The sequence below is a fragment of the Eucyclogobius newberryi genome, unplaced genomic scaffold (genome assembly GCF_026437365.1).
Source record: "Eucyclogobius newberryi isolate DKJ021-1_F unplaced genomic scaffold, fEucNew1.0.hap1 SCAF_5, whole genome shotgun sequence".
Classification (NCBI taxonomy): Eukaryota; Metazoa; Chordata; class Actinopteri; order Gobiiformes; family Gobiidae; genus Eucyclogobius; species Eucyclogobius newberryi.
Genome location: NW_027316167.1, coordinates 17,203,540 through 17,224,576, shown reverse-complemented (window position 1 = coordinate 17,224,576; position 21,037 = coordinate 17,203,540). Strand labels below are relative to the sequence as shown.

General features: G+C 41.2%; 1 protein-coding gene across 4 annotated transcripts in view; it reads right to left on the bottom strand.

Annotated features, from left to right (window-relative positions):
• Positions 1–21,037, bottom strand: part of ankrd11 (ankyrin repeat domain 11) — a 126,016-nt gene that overhangs the window by 13,869 nt on the left and 91,110 nt on the right. For all 4 annotated transcript variants that reach the window (XM_072465862.1, XM_072465864.1, XM_072465863.1 and 1 more), the window contains exons 3-4: positions 4,896–5,041; positions 2,052–2,184 (exon numbers count right to left, since the gene is read on the bottom strand). In XM_072465862.1, the coding sequence (XP_072321963.1) occupies positions 2,052–2,184; positions 4,896–4,982 (220 nt within the window). In that variant the 5' untranslated portion in view covers positions 4,983–5,041. The remainder of the gene's footprint in view (positions 1–2,051; positions 2,185–4,895; positions 5,042–21,037) is intronic.

Here is a 21,037-nt window from a genome sequence, read left to right as displayed (position 1 = left end):
TTGATACTTCCATTTAGACACATTCCTGCTGCTAAAACTTTAACAGCAGGAACCTCAGAAAGAGTCCAAACATGTTTTTGAACCGAGAAAGTGCTATGCTAGCTCCTCTAGTGTGTCTACATTATAACAAACCAAATACCATTATTTCTATATAATATATAAGAGGAGGGTTGTGACTAACTTGCACACAAGGCAAAGACCACAAAGATGAAGACTGAACATCAGCCAAAAGACTGTGGAGCTCTGATATTCAGCGAGGTTACCGAGCTGTGGGAGTCAAAAATATGATGTAACAAATTATTTTAACTGTGAGGTTAATGTTAGAGAAAAATATATACTTTTACCAAATCAAAACATTAAAATTGTCAGTTTGCTTTTTCCATCTTTTTGAAGCCTGTCTATTATAGCCAGGCAGCTAGTTCCTTTGTGTTTCAGTAAAATGATATTACTTAGCTTTCAGACAGGACTGAAACCTTACTCGCCTTAATGCTTGAACCACGACAAACAAAGATGAAATAATAAAGAAAATTGAGCTAGCCAGGAATAGCCCATTTATGAAAAGACTGTCATGGGAGTGGACCACATCAAACATCAACGTCAACATACAATACACTTATCGTTTAAAATGGCAGATAATACTACAGGGCAAGCCACCTGCAATACAAAGAGTCTGGTTCAGTTGCCAAAAGCCTGACGAGAAGAACCACCCAAACCAGCCTGTCCAGGTAACACAGGCGGAGCAGATTAGACTGAACAATATTGTGTTTCCTAAAAGAGCATAAACAGGAAACTGTGGCAGAAGACACAGGAAGTGGCCAACAGGATGTTCTGTCGAGGCTCGCAAAGGCAACATGAACGAGCAGAACAGGGCAGACCGGCTGTGATTCAGGGGTTGAGCCAGGACGGATGATGGAAAAGGTCAGTGAAAGACATGGTCACTAATGCCTTTTGTTTCACACCATAAGCATTTCAAAGTTACAATGTTAAATCCACAGGTCAAAGGTCAGGTCTTTTACTCTTTTAATATTTATAGCAACTACAGAAAACGCTTACAGTAGAATTTGGTTAAAATTGACATAAAATACCGCAAAGTTTTATATTTGTAATTGTAAAATCAAACAAATAACCGGCTAAATCAAACCGCACATTCTGATACGATTACGATTTAGTAAAATATTTGTCTTTCTTCTTACTGTGCTAGTTTTACGTTTGAATTTAAACCATAACTCATGCAGTGAATGTGAGGAGCCAACGTGAGCCACAGCAAAAAGCTGTCTGGACTATTAGCATATTAATGACTGTCTTCCCATTGTTGCTGACAAGAAAGTTCACACCTCCACTGGAGCAGGGGGGATGGGCTGACCACATGGCTGGCTATCATGCTACCATAAACATACTGTATCCTGCTAAATACACTGTGCTTTAAAACTAAACTACCATCACTGCAGCACTCCAAGAGGAAAGAACCATAACAGACAATACAACAGTGACACTGAAGAACAAATGTAATGCAAACATGTGTCACAGGTCCACTTTCTCACTCTGTAACAACCATGTGCATCTCCAGATTCATTCAAATCAAACTAATCCAAAACACTGGACCCTCGGCTGCACAAACTCTGCCTTTCAGTTTAGATAGTTTGCATTGCACACATTAACAGTCAACGATGTAAACAGAATCAATAAAGAAGAGCCATGCTGCTGATGCTCAAACCTCCCCGAGTTCAACTGCGCTCAGCGGTTTAAACGTTGGGCTTTTAACTTAAATAAACAATAAGTTCTTACCGACGCCGGCCCGATCAGGCCCATTTCTCAGACTTCATCCATTTGAACAATTCTACACGTAACGACCTCTTCTTGGGGTCTGCCATTTGAGCCACAAAATCCAGACAAAAAACAGTCAGCCTGAAGCCATGCTGAAGCCAGTTAGCTTCTCAGAGCCCCGCCCCCTTTTTAGGGACAATACAGCAGCTACTTCCTGTGAGACTGAGAGGGTGCAGGGTAACTGTACCCTCCCACATCCAAAACACAGGGTTGGTATTTTGTCTTACCTGAATCTGAATCTTTCTGGTCTCCATTGGCTCCTGTTGTGAAGGGTAACTTCCTTTTAGGGGCTTTTTCTTTAATATCTTTGACCACATCGCTGCGATCCAACTTGGGAGTCTTGTTTGACAACACTTTATCCTGCAAGAAAGAGAAATGACTGAAACACTGCAATACTTTTAAAATGAAGCTTTAAATTGTGTAGTTAATAAGGAACCCCAACATAAACATAACCAGAGCCAGAAATGATTAGCTCATTATCATGTGACCACCTTCTGCGCTCGGGGCTGCGTTTCTAAAAGTGCTTTTGTTATTATGGGCTTTGCGGAGGAAATTTTTCCACACAGTTCCTTCTGGATTCCTGACGCCGGTTCGACTCTGAGGTCTACAGCTGCTGGAAACAATCACCACCAGACTATCGGCGAAACAACAGATGTGAATACTTGAGCGTTTGGGATTTCTCGACAAATATCTCTAATGTGACTTGTCCAAGCTTTATGGTATGTTTTGGTCAATGTATTGGTCTTGATAATTATGAGATTAATTGATCGTTTTCAATTGCATAACGTTTTTGAGCTCTTTATTTGTTGTGTGAACTATGATTTGCTTGTGGGAAACTTTGTTTTTATGTTAACATTTAGGCTTTTAATCATATAAATATGCATGACCCTTCACAGATTCTTACTACTAAACTATTATCATAATGTATTCAATGCTGCTGATGTTTTATTTACAATACAGTGTTTGTTTTTTTTTCTTTATGAGGCCTATTCTATAATTATTCTATAATTTTACAATCATGCCAATCTTATAATGAAAATATGTAGATATTGCCCAATCTATCTACACTCAAAGTTGCATTTATATGAATACATCTACATTGACATTGTATCATTGACATTGCCATAATTATTATATGAGAATTTTAGTTTATAGCGTAGCGTAAACGCGAATGTCTGTGAAAAACTGTGCGACTAATGATTATTTTGCAAACTATCTATCGATTAATAATTAACCTGTTTAAAATGCGAACGGAAAGAATTTTGTCCTAAATTTGACCCAGATGAATCTAAAGCAAAGTTAAGGCCCAAAGTCACTGGGATAGGCTCCAGTCACCCGCGACCCCGAAAGGAACAAGCAGTAGAAAATGATGAATGAATCTAAAGCAATGCCGCCTGATAGACTACTTGCAGATGAAATAGGTTTTCTATCAAAACCCATTGATATTATGACGTAATTACAACTTAGTCAAGGGTGAAACATACATTTTTTTGCATTTGACGTAGTTTCAATGATTTACCACACCTTTAATAGGGCTTAAAACACTCATTTAAAGTCTGTATAACATCGAATTGTTTGTTATTTAGGTTATAATAGCATATTTCGTTGGATAGTTTGGACATCCCAAGTCTAAATACCCTAATCAATCAACTCTTTCAGTCCTCCACCTTACCCTGCAAATACCATAAAGTACATGAACACTTTCAAATGTAAATGCTGTAGTTTTGTGTCCCTTTTCATTTGTTGAATCATGTCCAATGGCAAACCTTAAACATGAACAGAAATGGCTTTGATAACCCTTTGGTAACATCATATTTTACAGCCCTGCAGCACTGTAAATTAGACACAAGACCGAAAATGAAAAGGAGGAGAATAGATTGAACATCAAGCGGCCGTTCCCTCGTCTAAGCTCAGGTAATAGTATCAGTGCTGTGGCTGTGTCTTCTGACCTATTCTTCTCGTCTGTGTCCTGCCGAGGGGAAGCTGCTACTCTATTATGTGTGTGGGCTCTGAACTCCTCCCCCGGCCCTGCCCCAGTCATAAGACCATGATGTCATCTTACAGTAGACAAACACTGCCAGCTACACTTCACAGAAATAAACAAGTAATCATCAAAAAGGCATGCAGCACAAATGTGTCGGCAGGCCAAAACCGTTGTGAGGTAGTTTGGCTTGAATGGAGAGGAATCGCATTACTAAATTAGTCTCTGAAGTCTATGCAAATTTGAATTTATAGAAAGCCATCGTACTGTCCTCGCATAAAGCCAGTCGGTCCGGTGGTCTCCAAGCAATGCCCGCTCTTTTAGTCTCCCTCGGTTTTCCACCAACTCCCGTGCTCCATTCCCTCCCGCCCTCTGCGTCTGATGCAATCTTGTGCAGAGTGCTGTAAATCCAGGCCTGTATAAAGCCTACCTCTGCTCCCTGTGCCTCATGGTGCCGCCGCCAGCACAGTTAACAAACACGTGACATCCTCAAACAGCGCCGAATCTACGCCCCACTGTAATCTACCAGACTGTACCTGTGGAGATTTAAAGGGCACTGCCTACACGCGCTGCAGACTGATGGCATTTCATTTAGCCAAAAGATGACATAGGTGTTACTGCTACATCAGACTCTTGAATTTACCAAACACATTTCTCAAAAGTTCTGTCAGATTTTGAGAGTGAGGATTTACGAAGATGTAAATGGTTTATCTCGATAGCTTGCACTCCCAAATGCATAAAAGCCATTACAAAAGTCTTTATCATCTTTGTTGTTTTCATGATTTGATTATTTTGAGTAAAAACTGAAAAAGTTTTTCATAATTTTGTTTTACACAGCTTCACAAAAGAGAAATTGGGAGGATGTTTATGTATAGATCAAGGCTCAAAACACTTATTTATTTGTTTGTATTATGACTTTAATGCATCTGTTCCTGTTCTGTACTAATGTGTATGAATCAAGCTCTACTGAATCACAGTCAAGACTTTGTTACTGAAGAGGAGGTCAGACAGTTAGTTTGTATTTACTTTTATTCATGAGGAGGTGAGTGTTCAGAGGGTGGTTCAGGCACAACAGCAGAGTTGGTCTTACCTTCTTCCCACCCTGCTTCTCCACCATGTCGGTACCGAGTGGGAAGTGGTCCAGTTGTGGGGTTTTAGAACCCCCACCTTTGGGCATCGTTCAGTTCTCCCCACGCCAAGCTTCATTCACGCTGCCATTGCATCATCATCAACCGTCTGCAAAGACAAAAGAGGAAGAATGATGAGACGGAGGTTAGCACCTGGCCACAGTGTTTCTTTGAAAACACATTACACTGAGCCAGACAATGAGGCCATTAGCGGTACATAAAGCTCCCTATTCTCCAGCATTACATGCTGGTACAGAGACAGCAGCAGAACAGCTAAAGCTATCGCACAGACCCCAGCTTGTACAGTCTGGCCAAACACTTAATAGTGCTTGTTAATCTTTCAGTGACAAAGCACACGGGCCATATGTTTGGAATCAACTATGCTGTCATACCAGAGGTAGCTGCTGCTGTGTAGGCTGATGACAGAACACACCATGCTGAATATTGTGCAATATTTGAGTGTTGTGGAGCGTGAGAGAGAGCACGGGCAGCTGAAAAATGTCTGCAGGAATGTGACTGGCACGCCTCGACAACACATGCTCTCTACGCCTTTAATAGTGGGGCTTATCAAACTCTGATAGTACAGGTCCCACATGAGAGCGGAGCATTTCTATAAACAATCTGGTAAGTGTGGCCACGGAACGGGTCTGACGGAACGGGTCTGACGGAACGGGTCTGACGGAACGGGTCTGACTGAACGGGTCTGACGGAACGGGTCTGACGGAACGGGTCTGACGGAACGGGTCTGACTCCACTAAGCCGGCATTTCAACTACATTTTTTAAACACAATTTCCCACGGTTCTACTTATCCCATCAATGTTTTATTGTACATTGACATTGACGACGACGATAACAACAACAAAACACAATCACAAGAGATACAGTAACTAGTAGTGCTGATTAAAAAAAAAAAAAAAAAAAAAAAAACTATAATCAGACGATATTGTGGCAATTCAACAGAAACGCTTGAGAAAGTGTCATTAATGTTTTATCAGACAAATGAGAGTGGACTCAATAATTACCCACAAAATGGCAAAAATATTACTTACACCCTTGATTGAAAGATTACAACACGAGTTTGTTCAAATTCAAACGCTTTTTGAATAAACTCTTTTGAGATTGTCCTTACTTGTCCTAACTGCTAATATTGTTGAGTGATCACAATGTTTTGTTTTAAGAGTCACTTCACTTGGCTATAAAGCTAGACATAAACACTGTGCTGAGCCTGATAGCAGCTGCAACTCTCACAACCCAAACACGGTGATGCTAACTGTTAGCCCAGTGATCTCTTATGTAAAGACTTCCTAAGGTTTGCTAGCTCCAGTGTTTTTGCTTCGTCCTCTGTATACAACACTCCATCATGAAGCGAGGCCTTCTGCATCAGCAAGCCATGAATAAATCATACACTGCTTCTGCGCTCCTTCCAGAATCTACTTTGCTCTCGGAGTGAACCATCATTTTGAGACTGACTGAACAGATGTGTCTATGGCCACAGCATTTATTCACATTTTTCCTTCTGCTCGACACCGGTACTGCGATCTTCTCTGGCGCCACTTCCATCTCCCCACACCCCCCTTTGCCGTCTGCAGTTATCCTATTCAAACAGTGCTATTTATATCCTCCAGTCAAGTCAGTCATGTCAAGACAGAAAAGGCAGCCAACCAGAGGGGAGCAAAGGCGACAGGCAATCATTTCTGCTGGTGTTTAAGGCATGAACAGACCCCTCCTCTGCCGGTCTGTTTGATACTCCAAAACCACAGCTAACCTCACACATTTCTCCACACCAATAAAAAGGCAGGAAGGTCGACCACTTTCAGATACAAACAATTGTTGCAGCAAGAGATTCACAAACGCCTCAAAGTGGGTCAGCTAGGCTTTCAGAACAATAGGCTCAGCTATTTCAGGACTACTATGACAGGCGTAATGGCAACAAACCATTCACTGACAAGAGAAGTGCAGGGAAATGATGTTACAACAGCTCACACCAGGAGGAACTAACCAGCGCTCATTTCCTCTGTCATTTCACCCCAGTGATCAGATACCTCACGTTTACGTGTGTAGTGCTCAGGACAAACAATCATTCTTTTATTAATTGCAAGAAATTAGTTTTGCAATATCACAAATTTGGAAACACTAGAGAAACACTGCAGAGTGCAGCTACAATTCATATGTGTTACATTTGTATGTGGAGTTTTAAATATTAATCTGGGATGGCAAAGTTCAGTCAACAAGTTACAACAAGAAAAAAACAAGCAGAGATTGTCCACAAATACAAAAAACACCATCTAATGCTCATTTTTCAAAAACAAAACAGTTCATATTTTTGTTAAAATAAGCCAAAGTCAGTTTGTATCACCTTTGGCTTCTCCTCAAACCCCAATGCTGTGATTAGATCAACCACTAAAATCCACTGGATTTGAGCTCAGACGCAGCAACAGCAAAAGGAGATTGATTCTCATGAGTTATCCATCCATCTACCGCTTGTTCCCTTTCGGGGTCGCGGGTGACTGGAGCCTATCCCAGTGACTTCGGGCCTTAGGCGGGGTACACCCTGGACAGTGGCCAACTTGTCGCAGGGCCAACACAGAGACATAGACATTACAGACAGTTCACGCTCACATTCATTAGGGCCAATTTAGAGTTACCAATTTTTACCTAACACATGCATGTCTTTGGATGGTGGGAGGAAGACAAAGAGAGAACCCACGGTAACACGGGGAGAACATGCAGACTCCACCCAGAGAGATCATGTTATGTTGGTCTGGTCCGGGAATCGAACCCATGATCTCCTTCTTGGGAGGCAAGAGCGCTAACCGCCTTTGCCACCGTGCACCCTCTCTCATGAGTTAGTGAACTTCAAATTAAAAAATCATCTACCTGCACAATATAAGATAAACATAGTAAGTAATTGATGTTAGAATAACCATCACTCCTGTGGTGAAGTGGTGATAAAATAAAAGGAGTAAAGACAGTCAACAGTCAGCACAAGATCGTAGAAAATGGTTTTGCCTTTAAGTAGAGAAAATAAGGTTAAAAGACTCGGGTCTCCACTCTGAGACCTTATACAGTATTTTCCTGTCAGATGATAAAATATGCAAAAGGATTTGAGGCGAGGTTGATTGTATTCAGTGTAGCTGCTACAGTCAGGGCAAGAGGAGAAAAATGAATGAACTACCACAAAGCACTCTCTACACATCGTCTGTTCTAGTCAAGATCAATACTCTCCAGGTCTCAGAGTAAGACACTTTTTGATCACTGAAAACACTGTAGCACAGGCTAAACAAAAAGGACACACTCTATTATGTTATACAGTTAAACTACAAGAAAAACATATGGGAGGGAAGAGAACCAGCCCAGCTCTAGTGAGTCAAAGACAAGTGCAGAGTCTAAGCTTTTGCCTTTATACAAACACAGAGTTCTCTTCTCTGTGCTGTAGTTATTACCAGGGGTCATTCCTCGACCCCTCTGCGGTCAGACCGAGGCCAGCCCCTCAGCTCACTGCAGCCAGCACTCTCATACAGCACAAATCTTAATGCATACGCAACCAAATAATACACCCCGGGGATACATTAATGCCTGCTTTAGGTGAAGCTAAATACTATAGTTTACAGGCGATTTTGTAAGGCCAGAGCTTGTCCCCTCTTGTGCCGACTTGTGTAATAAGAATATGTTTGGATTGCAACGGCATGGTTCATAAAGTAGTACATAGCACACAGTAGTACAAGAAGTACATAAGTGAAGATGACAACATTGTTTACCTGTGGCTTATTATATTTCAATTTGCAAACTGAGGAAAAAGTAAGAATATTCCCTTACAATTGAAATGCAAATGTTGCAATCAATAATGCATACATTTCCCATATAAAATCCAATCGGAATCTGTCTATAGATAGAAAACATACCAATACTAAACAATAACAAATCTTAACTCGTATAACTAGATACCTATTTAAACAAGTATTGATACTAAAATAATCCATAGGACAATATGAGAACTAGTATGAGAGAAAGTACTGTATATGAAGAATGTACGATTATTTTGTGTTGAAAATAACAGCCTATTACCATCATTGGAATATGGAAATCAGTAAAGAGTATCAAGCCTATTCCTTAGTATCAAAATAGAGTTGGACATTCTCGTATCATAGTAACACCACTAAAGAATACACATCAACAATTTGAATGATCGTAAATAGTTTGAAATGGTAAGAGGCACAATGTGCATGATCCTGTACCTAACAGCACTCCTCTCACATAAAGCTGCAGGTGTGTGGATAAAGCAGTTGTGCCACTCCTTCCTCTCATTGTGGACACAAACACACCTCAGTATTTGAGGCTGACAGCTGAAAGCCCGGCAGCTGCACACGGGGATGGGGCGGGCCTCGCTCTCTCTTTCTCTCTCGCTCTCTCCCCTTCCACTCTCTCTCCCTCGCTCTCCCTCCCAGCCACGGCTCAATCTGATATAAACCAACCGACTGCTCCCAGAGACAGTCAGATGATATCCTGAGTTAGCAGACACGCCGCAGCATCAAAATAGTAACAAAAATGGTGAAATACACACTGGTCAAAAATCCTCCTGCTTCTGACTGAGAGCACATATGTAACAGAAGAGCACACATTTGTGAACACTCTATCCTCCAGCTCTGAGTGTCCTTGAAATTACAATACAATACTGAGGGAAACATGAGTTCATGTCTTAAAGAGATGTGAAGTGGGCAGTGTGGTCAGCACAGCCGTATATAGAGCCAGATTATACGCATCGGCTGCATGTAACTGTGCTTTTAAGGGTGCGGTGGGAAGGACGGCTAATCTGCAGTGTCATTCTGGTTCTTTCAAGTACAAAACGATGACCAAGAATAGAAAATAAATATTGAAAAACGATGATATACTTTTGTTTACAACACAATTATTGCTGATGATTAAAATACATGCAAATATATTATGACATTTGTTCATAGATCAAACAAATTATTTTTTTAAGAAAGGTTCTGTAGTGGGCAAACTAAATGACCAAAGCATTAAAATACAATACATTTTCAAATGCTTCAGTAGTCTAGAAGGATTAAAGCAAAGCCAAGGGTAAAATTATCCATTCAGAGAAGCAACACATTGTGTTTCATGTGATTGTGATACAGCAGTGAAGTACATTGCACAGCCCAATACCCAGGATAAATTTGTCTTTCCCCGAATTTTTGATGTGTAACTTTAGTGGAGTCTGGGACAGTATAATATATTAATGCTATGACAAACAGCATTTGTTTAGCACACTGGGAAATACAGTAAACCTTTGCGACTATAGCGAGCAGCTGGTTTGAGTGTCTATTGACATGCCATACACAGAGGCTATAGGAGGAGCGCCGCAGCAGCAGTATCTCTCCTGTTTGGTGTGCAAATAAAGGCAGCCGCGCTCAGCTGCTGTCTCCTGGCAACCACAGCCCAGCTTGGTGCTCAGCCCTGACCTGGGCCCATTCACTTCATTATGAAGCTGTTTGAAAAAACACAACGCAACACATGAGTACACACACATTTACACATTCACCAGAGCTGAGAGCAGATGAATTATGCTTCAGCCGTACACTCTTCAGAGGCGCAAGCCACAGCGGAACGGCAGAGATGTAATTATCTGGACTAAGACACAGGTTTGTGACAAGAGTTTGGAGCTGTGCTCAAAATCCTTCAGAACTGGGTTAAGGAGGGCTTCCCTTTCTGACTGAATATAAAACGGTAAGAGGCAGGGGCTCCAAAATAAGCACAAATTAATGTGCATTTGGCGCATCTTCAGATCAAACAATGTGTCGCTTACAGCCAACTCCTGACACTGTTTTGAAACAGCCCTAGAGATGAAACACAAGGGCGAATGAAGATGACAAAATGTTGTGAGTTGTGAGTTGTGAGTGAGGGGGAGTGTCTCGGGGAGTGTTCAGAGGCGAGGGAGAGGTGTGGGGAGGAATCCAATCACTGCTGCACTTTCCTATTCTAAGCACGTCCACGCTCTACACCTCTGCTCCTCCAATGAGAGCCAGAGCTGAGCCGCTGCTGTCAGTCTGGTAAATCATGCTGTCTGTGCCATAGAGCGGTGCTGCAGCCGCAGAGACCAGCTCTGCTTTTTGGCCATGTTCTGTCCCTTCATCAGCCTCTGACTCATCCTCTAATACTTCTCTATTCTCCACATTGCCACAGCAACGTGAGAGCACACACATCGCACGCACCAGAGCCTGTTGCCTAGCAACGCAAAGATGAGACAGATGCAGACCAATCAGAGGAGCCGAAGGAAGCGGTATGAACAAGAGGGGAACCTATTGACAGAACAGTGCTTCTGCAAATCAGCCACAAGCAACAAGGATTCACACAGAATTTAAGACTGCAACATTCACTTCACTGTATTCATAACACTACCTGGACACACACTCACGCACACACACACACGCACACACACACGCACGCACACACGCACGCACACACCAAGGCCGACATACAACTGTCGAATAACATCTGTTCCAACAAAACACTTAAGCAACATTACCTACTCAAGTCCTCCAAATAACTGCCCATATTCTCACAGCCCACTCGGCTATAATCAACAAGTGTAAGCTATGCCAACGTAAAGATCAAATATTCCTGATAAACTACTCTGAGGAACTATTTTACCAAATGCGCATCAGAGGCCTGTGCCCAGCGCTGCGGATGATCACAATTTAATCAAATGTAAATGGCGCTAAATAACAGATTCTACTTTTGTTTTGCATCGGCCACATGAAAAAGGCATCTAAATGGACTGGACTGGGCTGGACAAATGCAGTTATTTTGATCCACTAGTCCACTCTGATGCATTTTCCATTGGGTCGCTCCTAATGCTTATGTGGCCTGTGGTCTGGCTCACTTAACAATGGGGCCATGCCATCAGGCAATTATTGTAAAGTGAGGTAAAAATACATGGCGGTCGGTTGGCGGCGCAGGGAAAAGGCCTGGATAATGAACGAGGGAGGCAGGCTGGATGTGACCTTTCCACAGATGAGCATCATAATGTCTTCCACACCAGAGTACACACCGCAGCTGCCACAGGACTGACACGGCGCCTGTTCCAAACACACAAAGCACATCGACGGAAACGATAGGAGAAAGTCGGGACATAATGAGAAAATATGGGCCATAAAGGACGCTTCTTTCATGAGAATTAAAACAATTTAGAAACATCCAGCAGTACTCAGACCAGACAATGCTACAATGATCGTAGATTAGAACTAGGAATACACTGCTTTGATTTGATTATGTACGCAGTTAAGAAAAAACAGGCAAAATGTCCGCGGACAAACGCGATATAATTATAATGTCCAGGATTTAATTTTAGAGGTTAAAAATGTAGTTAAAAATGTAGAGGCTGTACTATATGCGGAAAAAAAAAACCTTGTTTTTAAAGTCCAGCACCAATTAAAAAGATGATTAATTTTCAGTCCATTCAAGTTTTGTACAATACCTTCAACCATGACAATTATAAATCAGAATCAGAAGAGATTTATTGTCGTTGTTAATGAACATAATTCACAAACATAGGAACTTGCTTTGGTGCTTGCTTTACAGGCACGTTTTAGCACATTTGAGGAATTATCAATGTGTGAATATGATTGACTGGAAAGTAGAGCTATCACTAATGATTATTTTAGTAGTCAAACAATTATTTCTATTGTACATTGGGACATTTTAAATACATTATCAACCGAATAAAGATTGAAATGTGGCAACTGAGGGCTTCCAGATAGATAATATCTACAAATAAAGTGTTGTTGATACAAATCTGAAACAGTTTATTCATTTTTAGATTTTGATTTCATAATAGCACACAACAAAATTATATTTTGACATGTGCTTTCGAGTCTGTATAGTCCAGATATCGATTACAATGATCAAAATATGACAGATTATTTTTTATGGTCATCTAGTCACGATTAGTCAATTTATTGCTGCAGTCATATCTCACACACCAGAAATGATTATACCCAGTAAAGCTCACTGGTAAAATGCATGAATGAGCTCTTCAACACAATAGTAGTACTTTTTGATTCATCAGACCAGCTGACTGGACATAAACAAAACCAAGAGCGGGAGCGAGACAGAGGAATATAAGGCGGTGTTATAGCTCCAAAGGCCCCGAGAAGACGGCGCACTCCAGCAGCAGCAGCTCACGACGCCTGGCTCATGTGGGTGCTGCGTAGCTGGGGACCAAACAGAATGTTAATGTGCTGCTGGTGCAGAGGGGCGAAGGGAGGCAGGATCCCAGATGAATTATAAATCAGTGGGCCGGGCCGGGCGGAGAATAGAGGGATGGACGGATGAAAGGCCCGCTGCTGCAAACGAGGGCTGGGGCGGTGCCGACTTAAAGAGGGGCAGACGGCCGGGCCCAGGCGCGAGTCAGCCATGGGCACATTCATAAAGCAGTCTTCAGTATTTTCCTCTTAAAGAGCTGTATCTAGGGTTGTCTAGGGCAGGACTGAACGAAGGTATTACAAGGTTTGAGCGAAAATGTTATAAAAAAAAACAACCAGAGTGAAATTGCATGTCGTGGGACTTATGATTGACAGGTGACGCAGAGTTTCTTTCGGCGCCTCTGGGATGTAGGGGCGGGGTTTAGAGGCAATTACAACAACGTGATGACACAAATGTTATCGAGTGAACAGGTGATAAATCATGATTATCTTAACAACGTACAAATGTTGAATTATTTCAGCTGCTTTGAGAAATGGTCCACGTATGAACTCAGGAAAGCATAATAATGTTTTAAGGAGGATATTGGTGCAACTCTTCCTATTAAGGACACAGTACGTGATTAAAATGTTAAAAACAGAAATAGTTATTTCAAATGCCTTGCAATAGTCCACGTGCATCCCTCACTTACCTAATGTACTACCACCATCGTAAATATTCACTGCGAAGAGTTTGAAAGCGCTTTTCACAACTTAAGAGTTGTTGCAGTCACGGAAAAGCTAACAAACATTAGCATGCTAACAACACACTTCCTGCTTCACGGAGAATAAAACACTTTGATGCAGAGAAAGCGCTGTCGTCTCATTTGGACTCAAATAGATGCTTTTACAATAGTCTTCACTGGTGCAAAACATAATTTACAAGGGTAGAGGGCCTTAAGCTTTTGAAAAACTTTTAGAAAAATGCAAAATTGTGGATGAACAGAACACAAACAAGCATGTTTGTCTCAAGAAAATCCCTGACTCTGTAGGACTGAACAGAATATTACAAAAATAATGGTTGATGCAATGTAAACAGAGAGTTGTGGTATATATCCATCAGAGTTGTACACAAAACTGTACTGTTACAATATTGTTATGTAATTTTGTGTTGTACAGGAGAAAAACATTTGCCATTATCAAAGATATTCAAATAGTCTTATGTAGGGGTGGGTGATAATGACAAAAATTATAGATATTTTTGTGGTGAAAATATGATCTAAATATTGTTATTGAGACCATATGTGCCATAGAATGTGTTAAAATGTGTCACAAAATGGGAAAGGACCAAATAATTAACCATAACGGGGCAGAAATATCACTTTATACCCTTGTTTGAAAGATGAGGCTAGATACCTTTGGCTTAATTAGACAACATAGTTTATAATATTATAATTTTGCATATCTTCAAAACCACAATTGCGACGTTCTTCATTTTCAACATATCTCCTCTAGCCTGAACTTAAAAGGCAAACTACTGTTAAAACGCACAAATATTCCAGTGGATGACATTAACACAGGTGCAGGACAAATTTAGTCTGTTCGTCTCAGTTCTGACACGGACACAAAAGGGAGGATGGACTTATCTTTGTTTAGCTGCAGTAGACAGGGAGTAAACCCGTCTGAATATTTATCTATAAGAGCCACATAGTTGAAGCTAAAGCTGTCTGTATGACTTGGACATAGACACTGCACGATGATTTAGCGCAGTGTGCTTTTGAGTTGTTGCATGTGTTTTGGTCTTCATCAGCGCGAGCGAGCCAATGCACTCAGTTCTGGGCTGAAATGGAAAATGCAATAATTGAAACCCTGAGGGAGCGTTCTTCCGGAGCGCACAAGGTATCACTCCTGCACATCTGAGACGGCCCTACCAAACAACAGCTATCAACATATGTTTGCAATTCAGCCAATTAAAGCTCTAACCCGTAACTTGACGCTGCCCTGCCACTGAGGTAACACAAACCACTTTTATGAGCAGACCCAGAATGGTAACAACAAAAGAGAAAGAAAAGCTGGGATTTATCTGCACTAGAGAGAAGGTTTTCCCTCTATTTAGGCTTTAATATGTTATATCTTCAACACAGGGAAAACGGGTGGGCGATGATTTAAACATATCTTTATAATAATAATAATTGATACAAGGCGATATTTTTGTGTTCTATCAGATGTGCGTCTATAAATGTCTTTAAAAGGATCATCACTTACTATAAAAGAACAGAACTATTTCCTTATATTGCCTTGAATTAAAGAGTACACGACAAGTTTGTATTTTCAATCAATACTTTTATATTACCGAAAATATGCCCAATATTCCAATTTAATATACAAAACATACATTTCCTGATGCCTCTCCCACATCTAATTTGAAATAAAAACATTGAAATAATAGTAACATATACTGTGACTCTAAGACAAATAAAATATTTTTCTAACAGAGATAGCAACATTCTTAAAATTGTTTTTATTTATCAGTAAACTTTGAATCAGCATAATTCCACCTTAATCTTGTTAAAAATGCATTCAAAAACTGAATGTACCATAGAAATAAATGTTTAACTATTCCACGACTAAAATAATCTTTAGTTACAGCCCTATGAGCCATAAAAGGCAACACTCACTTGTTATATGTTTATGTGCAAACACTTTTTACACATTGAATGATGCAACTCATATGTTAGGTTCAGAATATTATCTCAGGGTTCAACAGAGGCCTCGGAAGGAAAAAGCATACATATTGCTATTTACCTTCAGTATATCAACACAATATTAATACAGAGAAGCCCTTCTCACAGGTCAAAACATTGTCCTTAAACGGCTCATTATTGACTCAAGATCCTCAATGTTTGTGGTTGCGATTTTTGAGTACTGCCCAAGATATCATATGTAAACAGCAGCATCTTAAAGTCACTCTAAAATGCTGACGCAGTTAAATGGCGCAGAAAACATAACTAATCCTGATGACTGGTTTGTTGACAGGAAGTATAAGTGCACTTCAGATGACAACAACCGGATGTGCAGTGGGTGTTTACACCTGAGCAGGCAATGGCAACAATGACACGCACACAGTATCAAAATAAAGCACCGTCTTACGATGAAATGTACAGTAAGCAGCAGCGAGAGGTTAAACTACAGCACCGACTTCTCTGGACCTTTGGGTGCTCCCAGAAAGCTCTCATGTCTCCCAGCGCCCCAGCCCCCATGCTCCGAGGGCTGGAATTTCCTGTTGATGGCCTGCTACAAACGCCTACTCTCCATCGGGAATGTTGCTTTGAAGATGAGCAGCGCAGACATATGAAACTACTGAAAGTCCTGTCAACGTCCTCCAGGCTAAATGTGCAGAGTTTACACAGGTCTTTACCGGAATCAGAGAAGACTATTAACCACAACAACCAAAACACACAAATGATGGGGATGATCACTGCATTTCAAACACTGAGACAACGTGATTAATATTCTAAGAACCTTTATAAATATCATACAAATAGAAAAAGTCAGAAAAGGGCAAGGGTTCTACAAACACCATCATATACTACCCCAACCTGGACTTCACTTGTGAGCTTGATTTGAATATCAGACACAGCCTTTACTGATCCACTGTGTGGTATCTGTAAACTTGCCCTGTGAGTTAGAAGACATGGTCTGAAAATATTGATATGATAAAGATGATACAATCTATAGCACGGCTAACAGACTGACCCTAACCCAACAATCTGGGATATAAATGAAATGTTTTGTATTTTCATTATCTCATTAGTCTATTAGTCTACACAAACATAGATATAAGGAGCAATCTGCCCATCACGAAACAATCCTTTTCTGAAAGTGTTCTATAACTTCTAAATTCATCACCTGATGGATCATCTTGCCAATACCACACTAATATGAATAGTTTTAGAGTTTTAAGTATCTGTCGATATCTAATATCAGCCAACAGTACAAACCTTTAAACACAGGAAATAATTAACTGATACATTGCAGCATGTATCAGGATATGTTTATTCTGTGAATTAACCTCCCTTGAATGTAATCACCAATATAAAGTGCAGAGCCTTTGGTCTGGCTAGAATACAGGTATGCAAAATTAACCAAAATGGTACAACTAGCGAAAGATCATAATTTGCCATATGTAAATCCAGAAATAGTGTTTATAAATAGTTTTTTCAATCATTTTTAAAATGATAATGTCAGCCACAGGCATTAATCTAAATTTGAAATTTTGAAGTTTTTTACAGGTCTTTGAGCACTTTTCTTGCTCTGCCTTTGGGACCCGAGTTGCTGAAAGGTTTGGTTTGATGGAGTCGAGGCTCTTCTGGCCGTTAAAGCAGCAGGCTGCTGAGAGGGGTCCGCTGTGGTGGGCTGCACTGGAGCACAAGGCTTGCATTGATGCGCGCAGAGGGGATAGATGATACATGCGTGTGAATGTACAGCCACAAAACGCAGACTGCTCAGGTTTCCTCCACAAAGCCTCCATTTTGCCTCGACACACCCATCTCCTAGCCCCTCGTCCACCCCCCCACCCCCATGTGCCTCGCGCAAATCCAAACTCAGCTCCTGACCACTTGAATGTGATCCCAGCATGCTTCTTTATGTTATGGCATAGTGCGGCGTGTAACCGTTTGGTGGGAGGTGCTGTGGACACTCTTTAGCCGCCAGCGCAGGCTAATGTTGGGTAATCGTGACGTAATGGGGCTGCTTAGGTGGGTGGGGGCAGGGCGCTCAGGGCGAGGGTCATTGTTTTTTTTTCCTTAGGCCCTCCTCCTCTCGCTGTTCGCTTGAGTGACTCATCAAAAAAGGCCCTGTTCAGTGTATGCTCCCCCTCCTTGGTCTGGGGCGATGAAAGGAGCCCTGGAGAGAGGGACAAAGGACGCACATGTGACACGCTATGGCCTCTGGGATGTGGGTCAGGATCGCGAACCCGCTTCCTCTATAGACTCTGCCAGTAGCTTTGTCTGCACACAATATGATGCTGAATTAATGCAGCGTTTTCATATCTTACAAAAAGAAAAACAGAAATGACATAACCACTGAATATAGTATATGGTCCGTTCTTGTTTACTATCAAAGTCAACATGAGCTAATAATATACATGTGATTGAAATAACAATTACAAAGCTATGTTTATTTATTAATTTTACTTTTCTTGTTTAAAATTGGAACCAAAAGTGATGTGTGCTACCACGAATGCAAAAAAAAAACAACAAAAGGTATTCAAAATAAAGACAAGCCGAATAGCGGTTTGGTGCTATGTCGGTTATAAAGAACACAACCACAAGTTTGAGTAGACATAGACTGAATCCAGTTAGCTTAAGCATTGATAGCAGTTAGCTAGAAATGTTGCAGAGTTAGCTTGAACTTATTGAGTCTGGCAATAACAGTTATTAGGACTCTTCAGGGAAATCATGTTTGAGGACACGTACTTGATCAAACAGTCTTGAAGACATAAACAAGAAATGTGAACAACTCTGCTCATGGCGTGAGGGCTATGCCGCAGACAGCAGTGTTTAGATGCAGAGTGTCTGTGAACAAGAGGCCAGAACGCAGGGCTTAGTGCTGTAGACCGGCTTAAACAAACGTGAGCTAATGAGTCAACAGGTAGAGAGCAGGAAACTAGTGACCTCAGGCTCGCAGCAGATGTGTCGAGTGCAGTGGCCTGGATCTGAACCGCAGGGTTGTTAATATTATCATGCTAAACACTGGCCTAAAACAATGAGCATCGGAGCAAATGCCGTCTCCAAACATAATCACAAGGAGATGTTTGAACGATGTTCTCCTAAGTGTTAGTCCTTCAATAACGAAAGTGCCATCATGATGCAAAACAGTTTATCATGGTTCTTCTGATCACAATTGCAGCCACAACTCTGGAAACAGTCCTTAGCGTTTCATTTCTGACGCAACGCTAATCTGCAGCAGCTGATGGATTCACCATCTAGGTCAGAGAGGAGCTACTGCGCAGACATGTGAGAGGCAGGCCTGCTTGTTCTGATACCAGATTTTCCCGTTGACACAAGACAGTTAAGATTTATGAACAAATGAAGCAAAGCAAACTACTCAAATTGATTGAACATGTGCGATTAGTTGAATATAATAACATCCTCAAAGATTTCAGGGGTGTTCAGTGGCTCTCTAGAGGAAATAATCTCTGTCAAAGACACTTCTCTTACACAACGCTGAGAGGGCTCAAGATAGAGTCACGGAGCGGGATGGGGCTTTTGAAGCATAAAGGAGTGAGTCATGATGACCTACATAGGCCGCAGCAGCGCGCGCGAGAGAAGAACAACAACCAGGAAACAGTAATCTGAGAGAAGCGAGAGCGAGGCAGAAAACAGAGGCTGCGCGGTGGGGGAGGGGAGAGATTCCTTCCGCATATCAAAGTGTTTACTTGGCTCTGCATGCGCCTGCTCTCGGGGAGGGACGGGAAACAGACAGGCAGGAGGGGGCCATAGAACACGGGGATGGGAATCAAACCAGGGTGAAAGGAAGGAAGGAGTTAAATAACACATAGCTGCTGCCTCTCCTCAGGTCTCTGCTGTGAGAATTCAAATAAAGGCCAGACCAGCTGGTGCATTAAGAAACTGTAACCACCGCTCTCAACACACTCAGCCATTAAAAAGGTTTCACTACAGGTCGTCTTTATCTGTATCGGTTAATATTGTTATGGGAATAAACCTGTATACAACAATAATGCTATGGTTATGCATTCTGTGTTCTTTGATGCCTTGAGCTGTGATTTCTCTAGATGCGGCTCAAATTTGAAAGGTGCTGTCCCTGATTTATACTGGAAAAGCGGTCGACATGAATTCTTCACTAACCTAATGCTGACTGAGCATCCTACGACTGAGCTTTCACGACTTTCAGAGGCCAGAGTAAGTTTTAGCCATCGCGGTAAAAACAGCAAACGTCCTGTCCTGCTTTGGAGAATAACATCCTCTATAATCAGATGCAGACAGTGCACAATGAACTCATTTTCACATTAAGAGATGCTTTTACAGTATATCTGTTTTGTGGCAAAACAGATTTTACTTTATTACATGAAAAAACTCAGGGACAGCCCCTTTAAATTGAAGATATATGACAATCAGGAAAGTAGGGCTGCAACAAGTTAATTGCCTTGAACATGTCTTGAGCTGAGAGGAGATTTTATTATTCAGACAGCAGAAATCAACAAAATATTTTTTGTTTTTGAAGAAAACGCCCTTTTGACTGGAAATATTCTTCACCAAGATGTCCTCAAATAGATTAAGTTCAGCTTTATCTGCGTAAAATGTAGTTTAGTTTAGTCTAGATTTGAATAGATGCAATTAGCAAATCGCAAAGGCTGCAATTTCTGAAGTACCATAATTTCCTCCACAACAAAGGATTGTTTCTTGTTCTGCATAAAAACTGCTAACCTAATCATTTAGATCTGTAAAGTGTTTTGCAAATTCACCTGGATGTGTTTAAAATATAAAAAAATCATCAATTGTAAATCAAATCGCACTCACAAAACACAAACAATAAAACAAGATAAGTATGTTTGTTATTTGCAGCTATATTTGAGACCATAAAATGAATCATGGACACAATCAAAATGGAAACTAATGAGAAACACAATGCATAAAAAATGAGCACAATATCTAGATTAAGATCCGCTCTAGAAGTGAGACTAAGCAGAGTCCTGAGAGCTCGATGCAGAAAGATCCCGTTGCCTTTGAAGCGCTGGAGCCTTGGATCTGGTTTCCTAATCACCTCCATGCTGCTGCTCCTCCTCCTCTTCTGAGCGTCCCACACAATTTCCCATACAATGAAGCACTTCTCACTCCACATGCCAGCCTCAGCCTGCTTGTACTGTAGCCTGTTTCATGCAAAGAATGGTCTCCAAATAGTTCAG